Source organism: Leptonychotes weddellii, chromosome 13 (assembly GCF_054177405.1).
Source record: "Leptonychotes weddellii isolate Sample4059 chromosome 13, ASM5417740v2, whole genome shotgun sequence".
In the NCBI taxonomy this organism is placed as follows: domain Eukaryota; kingdom Metazoa; phylum Chordata; class Mammalia; order Carnivora; family Phocidae; genus Leptonychotes; species Leptonychotes weddellii.
This window is the reverse complement of record NC_138381.1, coordinates 7,160,569-7,186,497: the sequence shown is the minus strand read 5'-3', so window position 1 is coordinate 7,186,497 and position 25,929 is coordinate 7,160,569. Positions and strand designations below refer to the sequence as shown.

The 25,929-nt window shown below is 40.2% G+C and overlaps 1 protein-coding gene across 4 annotated transcripts in view; it reads right to left on the bottom strand.

Moving 5' to 3' along the window:
• RTTN (rotatin) overlaps positions 1-25,929 on the bottom strand; it is a 153,137-nt gene that overhangs the window by 3,372 nt on the left and 123,836 nt on the right. For all 4 annotated transcript variants that reach the window (XM_081801040.1, XM_081801041.1, XM_081801042.1 and 1 more), the window contains 6 exons: positions 17,071-17,176; positions 16,024-16,121; positions 14,694-14,771; positions 10,994-11,120; positions 8,628-8,830; positions 5,126-5,393 (listed from right to left, as the gene is read on the bottom strand). In XM_081801040.1, the coding sequence (XP_081657166.1) occupies positions 5,126-5,393; positions 8,628-8,830; positions 10,994-11,120; positions 14,694-14,771; positions 16,024-16,121; positions 17,071-17,176 (880 nt within the window). The remainder of the gene's footprint in view (positions 1-5,125; positions 5,394-8,627; positions 8,831-10,993; positions 11,121-14,693; positions 14,772-16,023; positions 16,122-17,070; positions 17,177-25,929) is intronic.

The following is a 25,929-nucleotide window of genomic DNA, read 5'->3' as shown; positions in this document are numbered from 1 at the left end:
TTCTATGTAGTTTTTAAAGAAATTTTAAGGAATTTTAAATCTTTTACAGGAAAAAAAAAAAAAAAGAAAGAAAGAAAGCTGCTCCATAAAGTAACTTCTGTACAGTGGAGGGACAGTGTGGAAGGAACATATGGGTGCTGAACCTTCCTGACAACTAGCCCCTACTCCTTACCACCTCCTCTGCCTTCCCTAGTTTTCCCTTGCTTTTCCTGTACCCTAACTTTCCCACAATGAGCCTATATAAATAGTTATCTGATGAAATTCGTTATCTGAGGTTGTAGGTGGCAGCTGGTACTCTTGGAGCACATCATGAAATGAAAGGGTGGCTCCCATTTGTTTCTCTGAGTATCATCAAGTGATATTTTTATATAGAGTACTAAACACTCAGAACATATAACCCATAAGCTAAGTAAGTTTATAATAACTCCCTCGACTAGATACTATCTCTTAAGCATTTTTTTTAAAGATTTTATTTATTTGAGAGAGAGAGAGAGAGTGAGAGTAAGAGTGAGAGAGAGCACAAGCAGGGCAAGGGGCAGAGGGAGAAGCAGACTCCCCACTGAGCGGGGAGCCCGATGTGGGGCTCGATCCCACGACCCTGGGATCATGACCTGGGCCAAAGGCAGATGCTTAATCGCTGACCCACCCAGGTGCCCTTCTTAAGCGTTTTTAATAAAGTACATATATAGATCAATTAATGTGGTCCCTAATGATGATGCAACTGGATCAATTTAAAAGAAAAATTGTGAAATATAGCATGTATAGCAAAAAAGGCACATTAAACATTTTTAAGTTTTACTAATAGGCTGTCCATCAACAGATGAAAGGATAAAGAAGGTGTGTGTGTGTGTGTGTGCGTGCGTGTGTGTGTAATGGAATATTATGCAGCCATCAAAAAAAAAAAAAAAAACGAAATCTTGCCATTTGCAATGATGTGGATGGAACTAGAGGGTATTATGCTAAGTGAAAGAAGTCAATCAGAGAAAGACAAGTATCATATGATCTCACTGATATGAGGAATTTGAGAAATAAGACAGAGGATCATAAGGGAAGAGAGGAAAAAAATGAAACAAGACAAAACCAGAGAGGGAGACAAACCTTTAAGAGATTCTTAATCACAGGAAATAAACTGAGGGTTGCTAGAGGGGAGAGGGGTGGGGGGATGAGGTAACTGGGTGATGGACACTGGGGACGGTATGTGTTGTAATGAGCACTGGATATTATATAAGACTGATGACTCACAGACCTGTACCCCTGAAATAAATAATACATTATATGTTAATTAATTGAATTTAAATTTAAAAAAATTTTAAAGTTTAACAGGTATGAAGTGAGCACCCACATACACCTATAAATCACTTCAAAAGAATAGATAACAGTAAAATGTAGCTAGTAAGTAGAAAATGATGAGTTTTAAATACTTACTACCTTTCTTCTAATGTAATTGAGTTAATTACAAATTTAGGGATGTCATATTGCTAGCTTGAAATCAGCTATACTGAGTATTTACACCATGAATATCAACAAATCCAACAAACCAGAGTTGAATTAATGGTAAAGCTGAAAGAGGTTTGTTTTATGACTATATTTTGCATAAAGGTGAGAAATAGTTTTAACAGTGTATTACAAATTAGATTTAATGACAATACATTGATTGGGAAAAGAGCTGATTGAGATACAATTTCATTTGTCAAATCATGATGAAACTGCAATCAAAGACTAGCTACAGATACAAGAGTTTTTTCAGCAAAAGTCTCCCATGTCATGCTCCCACGTTGGGTTACATATATATTTATAGAATTTGTTATTATTTCAGATCTTTTAATTTTTCACTTTCCTATCTTCTGCAAACATTCCAGGTTTATCACTTACTTATCTAAATATGGCATAAATAAATTTATCTTTAAATCTGTGTTTTATAATTCCAACACCGGAAGCCTAGGCAGATGAGTTGGTGTATTTCCCCTGCTGGTTCTGACTCATGTTGCCAGGGTTCCTGCTGTGCTTGGTCACATTTAACCATACCCTGGTTAATACTTCCGAAAACCTGTGGAGGTTCTCTGAGGCCCAGTATGTACTTGTCTTCCATCCATCGGAGTGGCACGATGCCTCTGCTAAGCACCCAGAGGCACTGTCCATCGAGGTTCGGCTCAAACCAAGGTCACAGGCCACTCAGGCTATACGCCTCTGGGGTACAGAGCTGTGAGGAGCAGTCTGTGTGCCCATTCTCACACTTATTTTTCTTTTCTTTATAATCACTTAGATAAGGGTTGGGGGACCAATTTAATTCTGATTCATCCTTCTCCTAAGAGGTTAGCTCTTTGGAGTTCCACGTTAATACAAACAAGATGGCCCATAAACTCCCCATCCTGGACACTCTTGACTGTTGTTCCCTGACTCCTCGGCATGCCTGAACAAAAGTCGAGCATACAATGTTGGCAAAGGTCCTTGAAACAAAAAATATACATAGTTCATATATATATATTTTGTGTCTCTCTAGCCACAAACTTTCAATCAAAATTGGCCTGGGAGTTTCCCACTATCTTTTCAGTTCTTTGATTTTTTTTTTTAAGGTTAATTTTGATATATTTTATCTAGCATAATTTTATTGTTTTCAGAGGAGTCCTTGCCTGAAATTACCAGAAACAAGGAATAAGCCCTCCCTGTGGATCCCCAAGTGGAAATGGGAGGCGGTGCCCCTGACATGCCTTCAAAGGTCCACAAGAAATTGCACAGGAGCTGCCTCCTGTCCCTGCCTTGGAGGCCCCTGATCTCACATCTCTGGGGCTAAGGAAGCTCCTTCTGACCAGAAATTTGTCCAACTGCTTTAAGCTACGGAGGAAGAGACAGCATGGCTATTACAAAGATATGCTAAAAATAAATCCAGAGGGAAAATGTAGACTTCTCCTTGAATTCCCGAAGGCCCATCCTTTTTCCAACTCTCAGTAATAAAACTGCACTGAGTAGTCCCAAAGAAAAACTTCTTCTGAGAACAAGGAGTAACTAACAGGTGACAGGCCTGGGGACACATACCTCACATGTGCTATCCCGCTGCCCCACAGGGTGGGCCTGTCATTAGCCTCACTCTACCCGAGCGAGGACGGGGCGCGCCCCGCGGCGCCTCACGGCAGCTACGGAACCGCACGGCACCCCCACGGCGCCTCACGGCACCCCCAAGGCAGCCCACGGCACCCCCACGGCAGCCCACGGCAGCCCACGGCACCGCACGGCGCCCCACAGCGGCCCACGGCGCCCCACGGCAGCCCACGGCACCCCCAAGGCAGCCCACGGCACCCCACGGCAGCTCAAAGCACCGCACAGCGCCCCACGGCGCCCCACGGCACCCCCAAGGCAGCCCACGGCAACCCCACGGCACCGCACGGCAGCCCACAGCACCGCACGGCGCCCCACGGCGGCCCACGGCGCCCCCACAGCGGCCCACGGCGCCCCACGGCAGCCCACGGCGCCTCACGGCACCCCCAAGGCAGCCCACAGCGCCCCACGGCGGCCCACGGCGCTCCACGGTGCCCCACGGCACCGCACGGCACCCCACGGCGGCCCACGGCAACCCACGGCACCGCACGGCGCCTCATGGCACCCCCAAGGCAGCCCACGGCGCCCCACGGCGCTCCATGGTGCCCCACGACGGCCCACGGCGCTCCATGGTGCCCCACGGCGGCCCACGGCACCGCACGGCGGCCCACGGCAGCCCACGGCGCTCCACGGTGCCCCAGGTCAGCCTGCAGTGTCAGTGGAGGAGCTACAGAAAAGCGGAGCTCAGATCCACAGTTCACTTCGCAAAGTTAAAAGCTGACCGAGCTTCTACAATCTCTCCCTGTTATTTCCAACAATTCCATAACTACCAGAGAGAATCACCACTGCATACACAGCAGGACGCATGCAGAATCATTGCCACTCACTTAGAAAACTCCATGTGTCATAGAAAAACACCGCTAAGAAAGATTAAGTAAAAAACATGAACAGAAAACAGAATTAATCTATCTGGAGCATCTACCATGTACCATAAATGGTACTAAACACTTCATGTGTGTTTATAAACTGATTTCTACCAAAACTCAGAAAGGAAGGATTATTTTACAGATGTAGAAACTGGACCCAGGGAAGCTTCCCCAGGTGATGCTCGAGTGAGCACATAAGGGTTGGCATCCAACACCAGGTGTGTGGAGGTCTAGAAGCCCACCTCTTTTTTTTCCCCCAAAACAATGCAATGTAACCTTATAAAACCCCCTCCCTATTCACACTCTCCTCACAGAAACAGCACATGGTTGCAGAAACAGAGTTTTCCATTTCCCTCCTTCTGCTTCAAATTTTTTTCTGAATCCTCACCTCCATCTGTCCTTCATCTCAGAGAATGAGGTCTCTGTAAGGCTAATTTCACCATTTGGTCTTGGGTTCTGAATTCTCCTGCCTGCTCAGGAGCTCTCTCAATCAGAGAGCTGAATACTCACTAGTGACAGGCACAATTCCAGATGCTACAGATAAACATGAAGAAAAGAGACAAAAGCCTCTTGACCTCATAAGAGCTAATGTTCTAGTGTGGGCAGACTAGGAATAAACAGATACACGCTGAAAACATAGTATCTCAAATGTTGATAATGCTATGGAGAAAAATAAAACAGGCAGAGGAGCTACTGAGTGAGCGGGAAGGAGAGGAAGCAGGAAGAAGGATGTGGGGACTATCATGTTGACAGGTGGGCCTGGAAAGGCTTCACTGAGACAGAATCTGCTCAGAGACCTAGAGGAGTGAGGGGAAGAGAGATGGGAGCAGTCAGGATGAGGCTGGGGAGCGCCCACTCCATGCTCCTCCTCCCTGCTACCTCCTGGATCCAGTGTGACCACCAGTGGCAAGACCTGTTAACCCCAAGAAGATTCCTGGCAGCCTGGAGGGCTGGCGCCACGTCTGGTTCACCTCTGAGGACAAGATCACACCTGCTGATCCTCTACCCTCCTACAGTGCCTTGAACACAGTGATGCCTAATAAATATCTGGCAAATTATTTATGAAACAATTTTGTGTTGTAATCTGAATGCAATACTCGAGGAATGACCACATGTATAAACAGATGCCTGAGTATGTGTGTGTGGTGTATCATGTGAATACTCACCATTAGCCAGGATCTTGGGCTTATTGGCAGGACTGAAGCAGATGTTGTGAAAGATAAGAAGTGGTATATAAGGGCTGCTCTTATGCTTGTATTTGCTCATTTCTGTAAGTAAGTCTAAACAGCCATCTAGCCTCAGGATCATTTGTTGCCCGTCTTCTCCAAATGATATATTCAGGAGTAACTTCAACCAAAGAATGGTCAGATTACTGAGATGCTTACTTCCTCCTTTTGGCAACGTTAGAGATAGAAAGTTCTGTAAGAAGTTACTCTGTGGGTAAATAGAGAGAATATTATTTTCTTCCTGAGTCTTTTCATTATTTTCCCTGTCCCTTGGAGACCAATTAGCTAGAATTCTGCTCTTCTTTTCCACAACTTTAATTCCTCCTTCCTCCTAACACCTACCTTCCAAATATTCCATCTATATTGTTTCCAGGTATAAGTGAACAAGTTAAGGAGAACAAAATAGTGCTCAAATTTTAATTCTTACTAATTCTTTCCTGATAATGGATAAAGTAAATACATATAGTCAACTCTTAATTATTTAGGATGGATAATTCAATTTGGGGATTATTTCAGGCCTCCTGAGTTTTCTCTTTCTGTCTGCCTTCTGGCAATTTTGCTACTCATTAAAAGCTATCCTATGGGGAGGCAAAAGAAACAAAATCCAAATCAGTCTTGGATACCAGTTAACAACTCTAGTAGTACTGAAGAGATCTGAATCTAAGCGTTCTTAAAACTAAAAAAAATCTGTGTGTACATTTTATATTCACTTTACCCTAACCGCTTATCTTCACAGATAATTTCTCATGGCTACATGCCATTCTAGAAAACTTAGAAATGAATACCAAAAATATCAGATAGATATTTTGATCAGGGTACAGAAATATGATCACTGAACTTTCATAAATGTCCAGAATATCTCTCATCTCTCTCCTGCTTAATAATCTATTCTGGCCTAGTTCTTGGGTTCTCCTGCACCTAAGTCAGGATGTTGGCTTGAATCTATAAGGTAAATTGAACACTTTTATATAGGACTCTGAGTCTAAAAATGAAATGATACGGACGTGGTAAATCACTGTACTGTACACCTGAAACTAGTATTACCTTGTATATGTTAATTAACTGGAATTTAAATAAAAACTTAAAAAAATAAAAAAACAAAAATGAAATGAGCTACAGAAATATTAGCAACATAACCCAAGCAACAAGTAAACTGTAAAACTACATGCCCACTTTGCACTGTACTTGCCATCACTCACAGCTACTTCTCATCGTTCAGTCCAAATTAATGCTTTTTAGATTTATCCCTTGCCTTTTCCGTTCAGCTAGATTCTGCCATGATATTGGAGATTCGGAGTTGACACTAGTGATAAAATATACGGCAGTGCCTTAAATTACAAATATGCTGTGTGCATTCCTTCTTTTTGCTAGAGCTAAAGATGCTTTCAGACAATTTCTGTACTAGACATGGTGGAGAGAAACCAGACATTCTAGAATCTCAGCTGTACAACAGTGCTGGCTACATTTTCTAACACCTATAGATGAGCAATGGAGAGGTATAACTATAGAGCCCAGGACTCAATATAACAAAGCAGCAGGGGAAGGCTCAGGGGTTGCCTAATTAGAGCAGAGGAAAAACAACTCGACTGACCGCACCTGAAACAGAGTCCAATGGAGCATATATCAAAATATGCTTGAGTACAGTAACATAGCCTGAGAGTGGAAGACACCTTCAAGATCATGTTGTTTAACCCGAGAAGTTTACAAATGAAGCTTAAGGAGAGAAGGTCTCCAGCTCAAAGTCACATGTCAGACCCGAGATTAGCAGTCATTTGGGAGTTCCTATTCTACTTTACCCATGTGCTCTACAGGGAGGGGGGCAGGAAGCCCTACCCCTGTCTGCGCTCCCACACACACAGCCAGCTGGGCACGACTTCACATATATATCCAGCCTGTGCCAGCAAATAAACAGCTGCTTCTGGTGGGAGTGGTGGGCCCCTCATTTTCACCTTTTGCCAACTTACACAGGGTGAGTACTCCCGCCATGACTGATTTCAAGATAGCAATGTGATGTCAATTGGGTCACAAAGTTCCTGAAAATCAGCAACGACACTCATGAGCCAGCCTGAGTTAGCTCCAACACACCACTGAAAAGATCGTTCCTTAGTCATAACTGCCATTTATTTGGAGACTGCAGTCAGAGTGGGGTTTTTTGGGGTGGATGGGGGGTGGGGAGCTGACACAGTAAAGGAAAAGGAGACTAAATTCTTAGGAATGCTGTCAACTTTCATAATTTGTCTTGGCTTCCATGTAAAAGAAACAGAAACAAACTACTATGTACTAGTAAATAATAGATAATGTGATCATATTCACATCTTAAAGGATCTTCCAAATTAGGGATTCTGAATTCCAAATTAGGGATTAATCTCACTGAACATGTGTATTAGAATTTATTTAACTCATTCAATCCCTTGTGAAGTACCCTAGGTTAAAAGCAGTGAGAAGAAGTCAAGTTTTGGCAATGGAGTCCCAGAGGACTGATAACATCCCCTATTATGTCATAAAGAAGTTAAGTCTAAGTGGGGAGAAGTGGTTGTGATTTCACACACGGTTTTGACAATGTAAACTGAACGGAAATTGTTACTACTCAATTTGGTCTACATAAAGACCAATACATTACTTTTATGATCTCAAATAAATGTAAGACAGCTGTCTTTCTAAACCCCTCATTTTCGAGAAAGATAAAATATAATCCAGAAGCTAAGAAGATAAATGAAAAGGAAATGGAATGATCATACTCTAGCTTGTCACTTTTCATGTGTCATCTATCAACTGGCTTTAAACAAAGTAAACCTTCTGAATCCTTTTACAATTTTTTAAAATACAATGTCTTGAAATCATAATAATTTAATCCTAGAAATTGAGTTCCAGATTTTTCATACATTTTCTCAATTAGAAGGATTATTTTACTATCTTTTTCAAGATATGAAGGGGTGGCTCAGCCAGTTAAGAGTCTGACTCTTGATTTTAGCTCAGGTTGTGATCTCACGACCCTGAGATCGAGCCCCACGTCATCAGGCTCCAAGCTCTGTGGGGAGTCTGCTTGAGATTCTCTCCCTCTCTTTCTGCTCCTCCCCTCACTGTCACGTGCACTCTCTCTCTAAAATAAATAAATAAATCTTTTTTAAAAAAAAGATACGAAGGAAAAAAAAGAAGAAGAAGAAGATAGCAGGAGGGGAAGAATGAAGGGGGGTGGAAATCGGAGGGGGAGACAAACCATGAGAGATGATGGACTCTGAGAAACAAGCTGAGGGTTCTAGAGGGGAGGGGGGTGGGGGGATGGGTTAGCCTGGTGATGGGTATTAAGGAGGGCACATTCTGCATGGAGCACTGGGTGTTATACACAAACACATGGAACACTACATCAAAAACTAATGATGTAATGTATGGTGATTAACATAACATAAAAAAAAAAGATACGAAGGAGAGATTAAGTACTTACTTTCTGAATTATTCCTTTACAGTCATGAGATAAGGCCAGATTTGAAAGAAACATAAAAACCATCTGCTGAACGGCAGTGTTCTCAAGAGGCATCTGGGAAGCCAACTTCAGGATACACCCCATCAGAGATGTGGCAGGGGCCCCTCTATACGCAGCTTGAACCGGATACTGTCCACAACTTGACCAACAAAGAGAACTGCAACCTGAAAAAAAACCAGCCTATCACAATGTCTTCTTAGTTTCACTAGTTAAAAACTCTAAGTAGTGAAGCGTATTCGTCCATCAATGACTTACCCACTAACCTATGAACTGCAAATTGGCACTGAAGGCTACTGCTGATGTCTACATTCAGCCTAATGGATTTGCCATCCTCACTGAGGGTCTAATGATCTCAATGGGGCATATTAAAATACTACGTTTATTTTCTTTTTAAAGAATAAAATATGCGTAAGAAGTTTTTAAACAGTTCCTTAAAAAGACATCTAAATAAAGACTGTGTAGAAGAACAGAATTTTAGAAACTGGATATAACTTGGTCTAATGTCTTCATTTTACAAAAGGAAAAAAAAAAAGGGGGGGCACAGTAATCCTGGGGCATGGGCAGATAAATGGTAGCAGCCATGTGTGCTAAGTAAGGGCACAGCCTCAGAGAAGCCTGTGACCTGCTCAGAGGGACACAGCTCATAAGCAGCCAGAACCAGCAGTGGTCAACTGGTTTTCCAGAGTCCAGTGTTTTCTCAGTAAATTAAACAACCATATGGATTTATCATGGGAGTAAAACCATCATAAAAGAATTAGAAATTCATTTTACTGTAGTGTCACATAAATCTGAAGTAAATTAACTTGTGAAAGTCCATGCAAGGAGGCCAGCTTATGTAGAACTAGATCAGAATCAAATACATTCTGCAAAATAAAGTCATAAAAGGCAAGTAAACACAAATAACATAGTGATCTTTCCTGTATTCACACCGTATAGCCGTATCCAAATAGCAAGGTTTCTATTAAATCCATTAAATGATCCTTGAAAACAAACCAGATAGGAAAACAAAAGGTTTCTTCCTCAATTTAGTAACCTAACCACAATCTCATATTTACATCAATTTTAAGTATAAAAGTAACATAGATTATAGTTTCAAAAGACTTAAAATATGTTTCTTTTGCTCAGTGTTTAGCAACTGATTTTTTTTTCCCTGCTTACTTCCCTAAACCCTCAACTAAGGCGTGAAGGAGGGTGAAGAAGGACAAGGCGCAGATGCACCGGGCGGACGGTCTACTGCACTGGCCGTGCTGTTAGGGGTGGTGAGCTGGAGGACGCAGCCGCAGGAGACTCTCCAAGCAGAAGTAAGAAGGAGAAAGTCAGTGACAGAATGAAGACAAGGAAATTCTGTGCCATGGTGCACTCCATACACCACAGTGAAAGTTCAGGCATTAAGAACCTGAAAGTCTGTTTATGTCATCGGTTCCTGCTGGTGAAAGACAAGCTGAGTGAGCTCCAGAAATGGACAGCCCAGAGCTGGGGTGGAGGCCCATGTCTGACCATCAAGGAATAAGCTACCCTAAGCACGTGGTAGTGACGAGATGGACTCCGAACTGTTTTGAGTTCCACTCCTTTCTCTGCATATCTTTTGACATCTGGAGAACCCAGCTGCTCAGCAGCTGAATGGTGGCTAGAAGAAAGCATGTGCACTTGCTGACCAGACCCTACATGTATGACCCTGAGTTTTCAAGGGGAAATGAATACTGCCAGCAATCCTACTTCACCTCCACAGTGGGTATGCTTTCCCTCGGCTCAAACAGCTACTTCACACCTCCTCCTCTCTTCTCAAATCACTTCCACCCTCACCTTTGCTCACTCTTGGCTGTTGGGCTCTAACAATGCACGGCCCTTAGCAGCTTCTCAATAAAACACCTGTTAAAGGAATGAAAAGAGGTGTCCCAACGACATCAGTTATCACAAGGTCAATTGTTTCCTGCTTCCCACCTTTCCAAACTTTCCAGTTTCCACCACGCCAGCTCCCACTCTAGAGTCTGTAAAAGTTTTAACCTTTACTTGGTTTTTAAGGTCTTACATCATAATTTTCACTCTCTCAATTTCCTATTAAATTCAATTTCCCACTGCCACACAACCAAGCAGGTTTCTCCCTCTCTATTCCATGAGCTGTCTAATGACTCTTCCTATCTCAACAGACACATACTGAAGTATCTTACAGGACCTATGAGAAAACTTCCCTCTAAACAACACACGCTCTGTAAGTAGAAGAAACACTTCAAAATAGGTATTTGTTTTTCCGGTCCACTTTAACAATATTATTATATAAAGTTAGTATTTTAGTATATTCCTGAAAGGCAGTATTGGGATCTATTTACCATTTGGAAAATTTGCAGTATAGACACAAAGTAGCTGCAGGGCAATTTGCATCAATGAATCATCCATCAAAAGCCAAGGCCAGAGAGAGTGCAAGACAGGAACAAGATGAGCTTCAAGAGCTGCTTCCTGTTGTGAAAAGGAAATACAGACAGCATTAGTCTGAATATATGAAAATATAAAATTAAAATCAAGTAAAAAAAACCAAACCTGTTATAACATAAGGAGACAAAAACTGAATTTATCTTTGTTCTGGTTAGTGCAAGCTGGCATCAGAATCCTGCAGATGGATTCAGCACCTTGCCCAGGACTGCCCTGACCATGAGCCCAACCAGCCTCAGGAAGTCCCTTCAACACCAGGGTGGCCACAATACACAGCTTAGGTAAAAAAACATTAAAGAAACAGCTTCTAAACATGTAACTTAAGCAAGATGATGATACCTCACTACACTGAATAAACTCTTATACTCTAATAAACTCTAAATATTCTGATATGGTTAAGAAATGGAATTTTCTGGTTAAGTAAACATTCCGATCAGTTCTAAGTTCTCTCCTCCACCTTCTCTCTCCTCTGTATGTACATGTGTGTATACTTGTCTGGTAAGTCTGGATAGATCAGAAGTAGTTTACTGTTTGTAAATAATTTGAATATAGTAAAATTTAGTTAAAACAATATGTTACATCAATAAATTCTTCAGTAATTCATAGTCTTTATTACAAAGATCAGTTACCCCCAAGACAATATTATGTATACAATCTGTTTGCAGTAAATGCAGCAATTGCTTAAGTGAACAGGAATTACCAGGCAATTTATAGACCCATGTGCTCACATGTGGGTATTTATATAAATACACATACCCTATCCAATTTTATGCAGCATTAATGGCAGAAGAGAGTGGGAAGTTATTCCCAGTGTTCAACCCTTTCCATAAGCTTTAAAGTCATTCCCAGTGTTATTCCCAAAGTTATCCACCCCTCCCCACTGTCCATAAGCTTGGAACAGAGTCCTATGATTATAGAGAAAACAGAAACAATTAGGTATAAGCTCTGTCTCTACTCTGTCATTCTGTTCACCTAGTTTATCTGTATTTCCATCCACTCATCCTTCCTGCCCAGAAGTGTGGAATAGGGTGTTCCTCTTCTGTTGGAGGTCAGAAAGTCCATCTGTGTTCTGAAACACGACCTCCCCACCTCCTCAGGGATCTTTATCCATCAATTAGTTCTTCTCTTCCTGTCTCTTTAACGAGTCCCCAGTTTGCTCATTTCTGCTTATATTCAAGCAGTTTACATGTTAGGAGAAACCAACATACTGACTAACTACTTGTAATGCTATGTCCTAAATTATTAATGCTGCTGTTCATGACTAAGCTTCTAGAAAGAGTACTCTTATTGCTGTCACTTCCCATCTCTTATTGAATCCCCAGCTTACTTCAATTTATTTTCTGTCCTGATGGTGCTAGCAAAACCACCCTCAGCACTATGGAATCTATTAAAGGTCTGTTCTTTCTTCATTTCCATGCAGCTCTCTACCCAGGAACATCTTCAAACTCTCTCCAGCACTCCTTTCCCAGTTGTTTTCTGCCTCCTCTTAAATAGTTATAGTTTCCACAGATATTTTCATATATAGTCTCTTGGGAAATTTCAACAGTTTATACTGATAATTCCTAATACCCCCAACCTGTATCACCACTCAGAGCCCCAGACCCTTGTAATCTACTGATTACCAGTCCTTTTCCCCCTGGATGTCCCAAAGACACTTTACACTAACATGTGTAAACCCAAACATTATGCTCTCTCATGCCTACATTCTGCTCTGTTATGTGTACTTGCATTAAAGTAGAGCCTGGAAATCATTCTACATTTCTCTTTTCTCCTCAGTGTCTCCCCACCCTCCTTCCCTTCTCCACCTGCCCTTCCCTTCTCCACCTGCCCCAGCTGGGGTCTCATCATCTCCTGCCTACTACAGTCCCCCACCTCTAATCTTGCCTGCTGTTCATTTACCTCACAGCCACCACGATCTTCCCAGTATGGAAACTCTTTAATGTCCCATGTGTACAGACACTGGAGCGAGGTAGGCATGGGTGATTTGCTAAATTAACCACAAGAGTACCTTACAATTAGTACTAGGAGCATCTTATACTCCACAGGTAAGTTGGAACAGGAAAAGAAATTAAGAATCTTTGCCCCAGAGGACTATATTTATACTCAAGAGTCATCTAAATACTCTTCTTCGAATTTATTCCTTATTAAACAAGTTAGAAATGTAGAAATGCTTTGACTTATTGAGAGATTACACTATCATAGATGGTTAATGTGATACAAACGTGAACACTAAATTTATAACTAGTACCCAGCTAGCATCTCATAAATCTGTATAAGCAGATCCTACCTGGAAAGTGTTCCAGGGTATTCCCAGTGTAAAGTGTCATGGATTAATATCAACTGCATCCAGTAACAAGCACACTATGTAGCATAAGGGATCACAAATTTAGTAAATGACACCTCCATTTTGAGTAAAAAGTTCATACATTGGGAATTTCAGTGAAATGTATAAACACTTAATTCCTATCAAATTGTTTTGAAATGTAAATTGCTAGTAACATGTCTCGAACAAATTAACATAGCCTAAGGAATATGTTCAAGACATTCATTTTCCAGATGTTTTTTCCAGTTTCATCCCAAGTAAAAGCAAAAAAAGGTAAGAACTTCTTTAAAAAGGAAGCTCCTATAATTTATCTTTCTCTTATTCATTTGCACAGTATTTCTGTGTGAAAGCTAGTGCTTCAAAAGTCTTGTATCACTATGACAAAGCAAATTAAAGAGTTCAAGACACTATATCCTATGTAACAGTTACTAACACAGTATTTTAAATGACAGCATCAATAGGGCGCCTGGGTGACTGGCTCAGTCAGTTGAGCAGCGAGCTCTTGATTTTGGCTCAGGTCATGATCTCAGGGTCCTGGGATTGAGCCCTATGTGGGGCTCCCTGCTTAGCAGGAAGTCTGCTTGAAATTCTTTCCCTCTGCCACCCCTCTCCCCCGCGCACATGCATGCTCGCAAGCGCGCGCTCTCTCTCTCTCTGGAATAAATAATTATTTTTTAAAAAATTATGAATGAATGAATAAATAAATAAATAAATGACAGCATCAGTGCTCACAGACACAGCAAAACACCTCAGTGGTTCCCAGGGAGAGGGGCTGAGTCAAGGGGCACAGGGAGCCAGCAGAGCTGGAGGTGAGAAGCCTCCCAAGGTGAACAGGGCCATGCCCAGTGACAGCAGTAAGCATTTTCTACCTAAACAGGAGACACACTCCTCTTCTTTCCTTATGCATACAGACACCGCCACTTATTTCCTGGACAGCTACCTGACAACTGCCTTTGAAAGAACATAACCATTCACTCCATCTTAGTAAAATACAACTGAAATGCATAACCATAGAGAAAGAAGCTCAAGTTTGCTTTAGCTTCCAGAAGTTTCAGGGATAAAGTTTAAAATGCTGACATAAACAAGAAATGCCATCAATGTTGAGGAATAACAGGTATATCCATTTCTATGAATTAATGCTGACTTTAAGGGCCAATCAATTGTGCATCTAAAAAAATCTGAAGTTTTTCATGTTTCCTCCTATATTATCTCATATAAAAATTAAACTGTTTAATGGCAGCATTACTACCAAAATTTTGAAACATCGTTCTACTTACTTTACATTCTTCATTTTGATAAAGACAGTTTCTTAGAAGCTGCATAGTAATGCTTAACTCTTTAATAAAACCGTCCTCCTGTTTAAAGAAAAAGCAGTTTAAAAATGTGAACACAACGGCATATTCCACTTTTTATATACAGCAATTCCTTCTGCTTTGGGTCACTTTACAATGCAGGTCCCAGGTACGCTCTCTTTGCACCTGATCACCGTAACTGTAAGGGGACTGACAAGCTAATGATCTCTGAAAGACGACCATATCTCAAGAAGCGCATCTGCCATGAAAAAGTTATTTCTGGTCTATCAAGCATGGAGGAACTGAGATATATAATAGGCTCCATGTTTCATCTCAATAAAGTGAAGCAGGTACTGACTGGTTTTCAATCATATCAGGTGTTGGCTGACTTTCTGAATGATGAAGTAAAGAACCTTTGCCTAGAGAAGGAAAAGGAAAAGAGGCAAGAAAAGAAACTGACAAACATGTAACCCCCTGCAGCAATAAAATTATTACATAAGACTTTTTCTTGGTTTCTTATCAAATGCAAGAGAAAGCAGTTACTGCACAGGTTGCTGCTATAATGGCCTTAGTTATATACATATATATGTATACTTACAAATTTACAAATACATATGAACTCATCTTCTTAATATGCCTGTATGGCAGATTTCTTTTTAACAATTATTATTACCATCACTATTATATAAAAACTGTGTTAACTTGAGCTTACATGAGCATGCATTTTGAACATGAGTCCGGTAAACTCAATGCTAGAAAGAGACATTCAAAAGTTATGGAAGGAATAAACAGAGATTAGGAATACCAGCTCTACAACCACCCAGCTACTGGCCTTCTCAGTTCCTAGCTGTATGAGTGTGTTGGACTTAGTGTTCATGAGATAACAAATATGACATGCTCACAACACTGCCTGGTATATAGAAAAGCTCAGTAAGTTATATCTCATTCCTAGGGAATCCATGCTTGCTTTGAGGAAAATACCTTCTTTTGTAGTATAAACAATTTGGTAAAATATCATACACACTTCAAAATGCTTATAATAACAAAAACATGTTAATACATAAATCTCATTTTAAGATCTTTAAGTGAAAATTAAGTCTCTCTGTCTCTCTCTCTCTCTCACACACACACACACACACACAACCCCAAGCCCAAAGTTGCTAATGCAGAAATCCCTTTATCTAACCTATACCTCTCTTCTAAATCAGGTACCCATTTGTACCAAATACTGATGTCATTTATAAGTATAGGAAATTGGAGAGATGGTCCCTAGGTCACTCCTTCATCCACCCAGATGTTTGGAATTCAGAGTTACCTGTTTCTTTAGGGCTGCTTTCCCAGGCCTGAGAGAATCTAGGTTCAGTTGTGCATTAATGTGCTTCATCTGCTCCATGCAGCTGTCTATTAGATCAGCTAAAAGATAAAATTGGAAACAATTAAAAGAGTATTCCATTCCCAAATAAGTTGAAATCACATATAACAAAGTCTCCAAAAAATAATGCTTTATATTTCTGACCAACTTCATTTTGATATTTTCAGTGAGAAATTAACAAATCAGAGAAAAATAAAGAGAACTATAATGTTTAACAATTCCAATGTTTTCAATTTAGTATGATACTCCCAAAATCTGCTTTATGTTTTGAGGCATGCATAATTCGCTTTAATAGCAAATCACAATTGAAATTACTAGACATGATGTTGCTATTATTCTCTTTAACTCTAAGACCTGTGTTACTGGATTACAGATGAAAAATCACAACACTCTAGAAGGGAAATTTATGTGAAAATACACGATCATCTAACACTGTTGTTATTACTATCAAAACTATGTGGTTTTTTTTTCAACTATGCAATATGTGCTTCTGGTTACTAATATTTAATTATTATGAAACGGAGTGATGTGTTACTTCTTAAAGTTTCCCCAATAGGGGTGCCTGGGTGGCTCAGTCAGTTAAGTGTCCCACTCTTGATTTTGGTTCAGGTCATGATCTCAGGATTGTGGGATTAGCCCTGCATCGGGCTCCATGCTCAGCATGGAGTCTCCTTGTCCCTCTCCCTCTGCTCCTCCCCTCACTCATGCTCTCTCTCTCTCTCAAATAAAAAAGTAAAATAAAAAAAAAAAGCTTCCCTAATATTTATATATTCTCTAGATTAAGAATCATTACTCAAAAAATAATCTACATATATAACCTTTTCATTTTAAAAGTAATACATGTTTACTGTGTTTCTGTATGAGAAAAACTCTTTAGTCATGAGACTATAAGTTCTTTACATTTTGAATCCAAAGGAAATTAAAATACACAATCAGTAAAATATATGAATTGACAATATGCCATAAAAGTTAATGAGTCATGTGGCTCACCTTTCAAAGCATGTTTCTGAGCCCTTCTACTGACAGCCAGAAGTGACATCAATGCATTTGCAGCAACTCTTTTCAGGACATCCTTGGAGGATTTTCCTTCATAGCACTGCAAAGAATATATATCAAATTGCCTTGAAGAAAACTTAATCCGGAGCAAAACCATTGTGAATAAAAGATGTGGTGTATTTAAAAGGTATTGCTAGGTTTCAACTACTCCATGAAATTCACTGGAACTTGATAAAATCATTAAGATTTGAGACTGAGAATGCTCTGTGTGAAAAGGACTGTAGAAGAAACTTACAATATGGAAAAGAGCAACAATCATTCTCAAAGGCTCATCATGTAAAGGAGAAACTGTGCACTTACTCAATTTCACCAGGGAATGTACATACATATGTGTAACTTATTAAAAAGGGCCCTCAGAAAACTGATGAATAGGAAAACTGCCATCAAATTCCTCCTATCTTCTTCTTGTGACACAACCCCTCCCCCTCAATTTCCACCCAATATACCCCTGTACTTCAGGGGATGTGGTTCTTTCCATCCTGCATTTCTACAGTCACATTTATCTGTTATATTACGTGTTTTTCAAAAAAATATTATTTCTTAATTTTGTTGACTTATGTAATTTTTTTAAAAAAAATCACTTGTAATTTTGAAAATACTAATATTTTGGTATGTTTCTTTTATATAGTTCGTATTTGTAAGTTAAAAAATTTTTTATCAAAAATTTCAAATATGTACAAGAGTGAAGGAAACAGAATAACATACTCTCTCTTTTTAAAAATTTTGGGCTGAACTATTTCAAGTAAATACTAGATATCATATAATGTCATATTCCAGTATACATGACCATAAAGCCATTATCATGCCTAACATATTTAATAATTTATTGGTATCAACCTAATATCCAGTCCAAATTCAGATTTTCTCTTTTGTCTCAAAAATGTCTCCTTATGGGGCGCCTGGGTGGCTCAGTCGTTAAGCGTCTGTCTTCGACTCAGGTCATGATCCCAGGGTCCTGGGATCCAGCCCTGCATCAGGCTCCCTGCTCAGTGGGAAGCCTGCTTCTCTCTCTCCCTCTGCTGCTCCCCCTGCTTGTGCTCTCTCTCTCTCTCTGTGACAAATAAATAAATAAAAATTTTTTGAAAAATAAAAAAATTTTAAAAAGAGTATGTAAATGAAGATTACTTCTTAAGGCTGATAAATTAAGTACATTCACATAACAGTATAATTTTAAAAGTAGAATTTAAGAAATAGTTTTTACTTAATCCGAGTTAATGATAAAAAGTAGTCAGAAGAGGGGCACCTGGGTGGCTCAGTCGCTTAAGCGTCTGCCCATGGCTCGGGTCATGGTCCCGGGGTCCTGGGATCGAGCCCCACGTCGGGCTCCCGGCTCTGCAGGAAGCCTGCTTCTCCCTCTCCCACTCCCCCTGCTTGTGTTCCCTCTCTCGCTGTGTCTGTCTCTGTCAAATAAATAAAATCTTTAAAAAAAAAGTCTCCTTATGGTTGGTTTATTGGAATCAGCACCCAATAAAGCCCTCACATCCTACCTGTGTATCTCCTAAATCTAGAGCACTGGCCATTTTCACACCTCCCAACCCACCCACCAGGGTTTTTCATTTCGTTCCCCTCATATTGTTGAGTTGTTGAATAAACCTGAGCAATCATCCTACAGAATGCCCCACATCCTGGGTCTGTCTGCTTGCTTCCTTGTGATGATCTGAACTTGTCTTCTCTATTCTGTGTTTCTCATTTACTGGGTACTGTAGTTCCAAAGGCTTAAGTACATTCAGGTGAAATCTTTTGTGATAAGATTCTCACTTGGATATACACATAAAGTTTAATTACAATTTCAAAGGGTTCATAAATTCCAGTGTAAGAACTAGAAGTTCCTGGCGGGGAAATCGGAGGGGTAGACAAACCATGAGAGACGATGGACTCTGAAAAACAAACTGAGGGTTCTAGAGGGGAGGGGGGTGGGAGGACGAGTTAGCCTGGTGATGGGTATTGAGGAGGGCACGTTCTGCATGGAGCACTGGGTATTATGCACAAACAATGAATCATGGAACACTACATCTTAAACTAATGATGTAATGTATGGGGATTAACATAACAATAAAAAATTAAAGAAAAAAAAGAACTAGAAGTTCCTCATATGATTTCTAAATATTAGATGTAATTCACATTCGTAATTTTTCCTTCTATCAGTAATTTTCAATGATCCAGTTTTATAATATCACATTAAAATTAAGCTCAAAATGATACAGTTTCACATAAAATATAGTATAGCATACACAGATGCTGACTGGCTGATACTTGACAATGTGACCATGGAGGAGCCTGCAGGGTTGGGGAGGCCCTTCCAGCCCCACCACCAGGGGCAGTGTGATTCCATCTTAAATACCTCCCTTAGGCTGCTGCCTCTATTTGGCCAATGAGTTAGATATTAAATGCCCAGACCCACGGATGCTTGATAAAGATCACTCTAATGTGACCTTGAAGACGGTGGGGGAAAGGCGGAAAATTATTTAGGATAATGAATATGCTTGGAGTATAATCAGTATAGTTAACTATGAGCATCCTAATTTGCCTATAAACTTAATCTTCACCACTAATAAGAAAACTGCTCCCCTATACACACCCTCATTGAACCTGCATGCATTAACGTTTTGAGGAAAACCAAAATGATTTCATTGAAATATATTACTCATCTACTCTCTACAGCAATGAGGGAGAAAAAAAGAGATAAGAATTCTAGGGAAACAATTGTGCACATAAATGTCTTTTATTCCCTCATGAAATCTCACTGAAATGATAGAAATGGGATTAAACACCAAGACAGACACACTCACTCACTCACACAAGTCTAGAAGCTAGAAAGCAGATGGATGAATAGCAAATGCAGTAGCAGGCTTGAGAAGGCAGAATACCACCCCCGTCCATACAATGAATTGCAAACGGCTGAGGAAATTTAGCACCAGGTATCCCTGGAAGTGATAACAAAGGAGGATTATTTGAAAAATCTCTGAGAACCAGTTTGATGAACAGATTTTGCCCACAACCCACCAATCTCTGCATAGCCAAGCCACTCTTCCTCCCCACCCCTTGCAAGAAGCTGCAGATTTAGTCTCTGGAGAAGCTAAACTAAAGCGTTCTAAACTGGCAAAGAGGAGGCATATTTGCGGGTGAGGGTATTACACTGAGAACAGGAAGGATTAAGTGAAATGTGCAAACTGATTTCTAAGACCCCTGCTCTCTTCCTCCTACTTTGTGGCAAAACACTTGGCAGCTGGGTTTTCACCTCCAAGCAGATCAGAAGATTCTTCTCTCGGGAACGTGACAAGCTCAAGAAGGCAGGCCACAAAAGGCGACGGCCAAATGCCCTTACATAGTACAGCTTTCAGTTGACAGGCTCCACTCTGATGTCCAGGGCTTCCAATCTGCTTCAGATCTCCCAGTTTCAAATGCAGCAGACAACCAAGATTACCAGATACGTGAGAAAAGCTCCTAACCAGAACGCAGAAACCAAAATAAAGAGTAAAAAAAGAAGAAAAGAGAAATTATGTAAGAAGAAAACTTAGTAAGAGTTCCAAACACATAGAACTCACAAAGTAGAGAGGATGTCAGTTAAGTGAAGGAGGAGTTCAGATGGAAAGAACCATCACGAGGGGAACCTGTGTGTAGTCAGTTGAGCTTTCGACTCTTGGCTTTGGCTCAGGTCATGATCTCAAGGTTATGAGATTGAGCCCCGTATCAGGCTCCACACTCAGCACAGAGGATGTCTGAGATTCTCTCTCCATCTCCCCCTACCCCTCCCACTCCTGCTCTCTCTCACTCTCTAAAATAAATAAATAAATCTTTAAAAGAAAAAAAAAAGAAGAAGAACCCTCAAGAGAGTCCAGCACAATGGATTAAATAGACCCCACCTAGAAACTTCATCTGGAAAATATCAAATGCTGGAGACAGAAAAAAATTCTTAAAACTCCCAGGGGAGAGAAAAATCATAATGGCTTCAGCCAGAAATCATAATGGCTTCAGATTTTTCCACAGTAACATGAGAAGTTAAAGGGAAGAGACAAGGCCTTCTCAATTCTGAAGTGAATGACTTCTAATCTAGACTCCTCACTAGACTAAAATATAAATTTAATGTAAGGCTAGAAAAAGACTCAGATGTCTAGATCTCAAAAAAGCCTCTTATGCACCTTTACTCTGGAAGGTACCAGACAATAGACTCTATCCAAAGGAAGGCAGGAACCAAGAAAGGAGAACATGGGAGACATGAGATTGAAGGAAAAGCAGAGAGGTAAAGGAATTCCCCAGGAAGAAGGTGAATGGAGATCCTAGGATCACACTGGGCACCACGCAGGTAAGAAGGAACTGGGAGTGACTTCTTCCAGAACAGGAAGCTGACATAAGTTCTGTCATGTCTGAATACACTGAGAGGACATTCGATTGCTGGCAAAGAGCATGGAGGTTACCAGTGATAACAGAAAACTCAGCAAATTTAAAAATAATACAATAATTATCTCTAAGGAAACAGGAAGCTGTGAAGTTCAACTGTGTCCAGCATTTTCACAGACTGACCACCACATGCTGCCTCCTCTCTAGCCACCATGAAGGTACAGGATAGCAGGGAAAGGAGAAGGGAGCCCACTGTGGCCAGGTAGGGCCGTGGGGCCCAGAAAGGGAACTCAAGTCTCATGTTCCAAAGCAGGAAGTCAACAGATAATGTTTAAAATGGAATAACCAAGGGGCGCCTGGGTGGCTCAGTCGTTAAGCGTCTGCCTTCAGCTCAGGTCATGATCCCAGGGTCCTGGCATCGAGCCCCGCATCGGGCTCCCTGCTCAGCCAGGAGCCTGCTTCTCCCTCTCCCACTCACCCCTGCTTGTGTTTCCTCTCTAGCTGTCTTTCTCTCTCTGTCAAATAAATAAAATCTTTAAAAAAAATAAATAAATGAATAAATAAAATGGAATAACCAAGATAGAGTAATACAAGCATGTTAGAGACATGGAAGGGAAACATAAAACAATCAACTAAAAGAGATACGAATAGTTGCCTCTAAGAAGAGGGAAAAGAAGGAAAAAGACAGAAGTCTTCTACTTTGGATACGAAACTTATAAACCTGTTTGGCACTCTAAAATGTATACACAGAAAAACGGATATGAAAGCCAAAAACTAAAAACAAAAAAGAAATAAACAGGATTAACATCTGGTAAATCCACCTACTGTTCAACATATACTGAAGGTTAGAGCAGAGGATTTAATTTCTACCATTTTCCATGCAGCACTCATTACAGACTGAAGAGTCGTTCCGAGCATCTGCGCACAGAGCAGGGGTACATGGCTCAAAGCACGAGAAGCCTGGGAGGCTAAGGTTCCATGTCAGATAGCTGAAGTGACAGACAACTAGCCACTGGATGATGCAGACACACAAAAGAGGAGAAATAAATCAAGAGGATACAGAGCAAGAAACAGCATGTCTTTTTGCCAACCACAGGAAGAAAGAAAATCAGGACTCAATGTAATTTATTTAAATTTTATGCTCTTTTTAGATCTAATTCCTTCTATACATTAAGTGATCTAGGTCTTCTAGGTCAAGACTCTTTGCTTTTTTTCCAAAAGGCATGATATAAAGAACGGGGTTTTTAATTACAGTGAACATTCATTGACACAGCCGTATCTCAAATAGATAAGCCTTTTCTCTCCAACGGATTTACTCTTGAACTTCACCATTCACTAAACACTCGTGCAAAATCTATCTCCTAAAATGTGAAATAAGAGTTTGTTGTTTCCTTCCATTACTATCCTTAGATATCAGACCAAATAAAAGGAGCAGAATTAATTCAACATCTCAATTATGAGCAAAATCTATTACTTATATGTCTTTGCAAATGAATCAATACTCAATATGAGTATCTCACTAGGGAAGGCAAAATCCCCATTAAGTCAAAGGTGTTCATTATGTTATGGTCAACAGAAAATATGGTCTCTATGGCCAAAAGATATATATCATAGGACATATATGTCAAAAGACAGACTAGTTTCTAATAGAATATTCAAATTCTCAAACCTCCTCAAAATGGAATTATGAAAAAATAAACTTGCACATAATTTAAGATATAAATACCAAATGCAAACTTTCAATACGTATCCCCTATGGGAGAGTACAGTAAAGCAACCATTTAAAAGATTCTCTGCCAAGACCCCTTAATTGAAGTTACAACGTAACAATCTATCAGGAGGATGGAGTTTTAGAGCCAGCTTATACAAACTTAATACAATCCTCTCATTTTGCATTTGCATTTTAAGAACTGAATTACAAAAGGTTAAGTGATATGCTTAAGGTCACACATCTAATATTTCTGAGTAAGGTTTTATAGAGAATTGAAATAAACCTCTGAAGTCACCAATTTTAGTATACTCTTTCTTCTGACCAAAGACTGTACTTTCCTTTCCTTTGTATACAATCTGGCACGACACACAGCCTACATGCACGTATAGTAAGACACATATGTAATTTATCATTATGTGTTGCTGGCTCATGTATTTGAATAACATTTTAATTCACATATTATCTTTATATAGGGCAGAACAAAGAAAACACAGCGTTTGTAGTTTTAAAAAGCTCATTAATAAATGTCCCATCTCATGGGAGGCATACTTCTTCTCATTAGTATGTCACAGGGACACTTCCTTTCTTTACTTTCTTTGTCTTAAACTTGCTTGTGCCCTTCTAACAAATGTCACGTATTTATATTCTACTGTTTACGTGAACAAGAAGAGTATGATTTATTAGGAAAAACAGCTTATATAAGTGGTTAAAGTGTCCATATCCACACAGAATACTTTACATCTTTTATAATCTGGAGGAAATGGAGAGGAAAATTGGCTAGTCATTAGGAAAATCACTGAGATACCCTGTGGCTCTAGGATACCTCGTTTTCTTTGGCCAAGAAGGTAACAGCAAAGATTATAAATGATAGCTTTAATAATGAATATTATAAAATATTAAGGAAAAATAAGGAGCAAGGTAAATTTTAAAAATTCCTGTGGCACAGAATTTTTCCTATGTACATTTATTTTAATCTGGTGCATCAACCAACAGGGACTCATATTATCACAAGCCTAATCACGATTCCTTGAAACAGCATGACCAACAAGGGAGAGAAAGCAGCTAGGAAATAAAACAGCTTTGGTTTGGCCTGGCTGGAGGTCTTTACATTTCACCTGGTCCAGGAGGACTGGCTCCAGGACTCACGGTCATGGCTATGGTCAAGGCTCCCAGAGCTACTGGGCATTCCTGGCCTGGGCAGGGGAGAGGGGCAGGTGCACTCCCCTCACTGAGGGCAAGAAAAGGATGTGGGACTTCAGGAATCATTTACATTCCCTGAAGGGGAAAGTATGTCCTTAAGAGTGGTAAGATCGGTAAGATCGAAGGCCCCTTCCCTAGGGAAAAGAGCTCCACTAAAGCCAAAGTTAGGAGATTAATAATGCTTTTGAATTGGGGGAAGACCACTGTAAATGTGTGAATTTGAGTGTCCTCTTATAATATTCTTTGAAGTGCAAAATCAGACTCAGTTAATCAAATAAAGCCTGTTGTTCTGATGGGGACTGAGACAACTGGGACATTATCCAGCTTTGGTTTTAAGCTATGAAGAGCTGAGTGGACTGAGGGAGGCTGTGGCCTCCCAAGAGTAAGTGACTTTGAGCAATGCTGTGAGGATCTTTTCCCCCTTGAGTTTCAGCTTCTGAAGGAGCTCCTGGAGACAGGAGAAAATGTCAGGGGACCCTTTATCAGTCTCCTTATCTTTGCTCTCAAAGTAACTGTAGTCTGTTGGGCAAAGGAGAGGGAGACAAAAAGCCCCCCGAGAGCTCTGAGCCCCACCTTCAGTGGGTAGGTTTGAGCTGGACCAGCAGCCGTCCTTGCCTCTATCAGCCTCGTCTGCTTTCCAACATGATGGGAACCGCTGCACACAAGGCACGAATGGTCATGCCAGCAAGATCTGCACAGCCATAACTCCCACAGGCAGAAAAGGGGCAAAAGTCCCCAAACTCAAAGCAGCAAAGAGACAGCAACAAATCGGCAGACTGGAAAAACCTTCTGTCTTTATAAAATGTGGCTGGCTGACTAGGGGAATGGAAGCAAATCCGTCAAGGTACAAGTCTATTTCTTTTCCACCTTTCAGCAAGAAGATAAAAATCATAAACCATGATTATTAAAAAGAGAGATTCTTAATATTGAAAAATCTAGCAATTTCCTATTTGTAAAAATGACTACACAACTTAGGAAACACTTCAAGGTTTTTTTGGTTAATCTATTTATAAAATCACACTTTAGTGATTTTAGAATGTTTTTCAATGAACAAAATTCTTGGTTCATATTTTAGGACTGCAAAAAGTAAGTTTATAAGGCAGCATGGTTTAGAAAGAGGGCATTTTCTCATAAATGTACCAACTAACTCCGCCTACCTCTATAGACAAACCACCTTAAATATATGTAATTCACTTACATAAATCAAATGTATGTTCAGAGATGTAGACATGTCTTTAAAATGGCAAGACATTATGAATTATACCTTCATTCCTGCAATATAACCATTTTGGTCATGACATGGCACACTACATTTTGGTAAACTGCTGGATTTAGATTTCTAATATTTCATTTTGAATTTTTATATCATAATCATTAAAAAAGCTAGTCAACATCAGAGGACCAGGACTGGAGAGGAGATGGTTAATTTAACTTTATATGCTTTTGTTTCATTTAAATGGTCATAATGAACATTAATTCAAATGATTGAAAAAAATTTTTATAAGGCCAAGACTGAAAGTTGATTCACTTAAATACTAAACAAA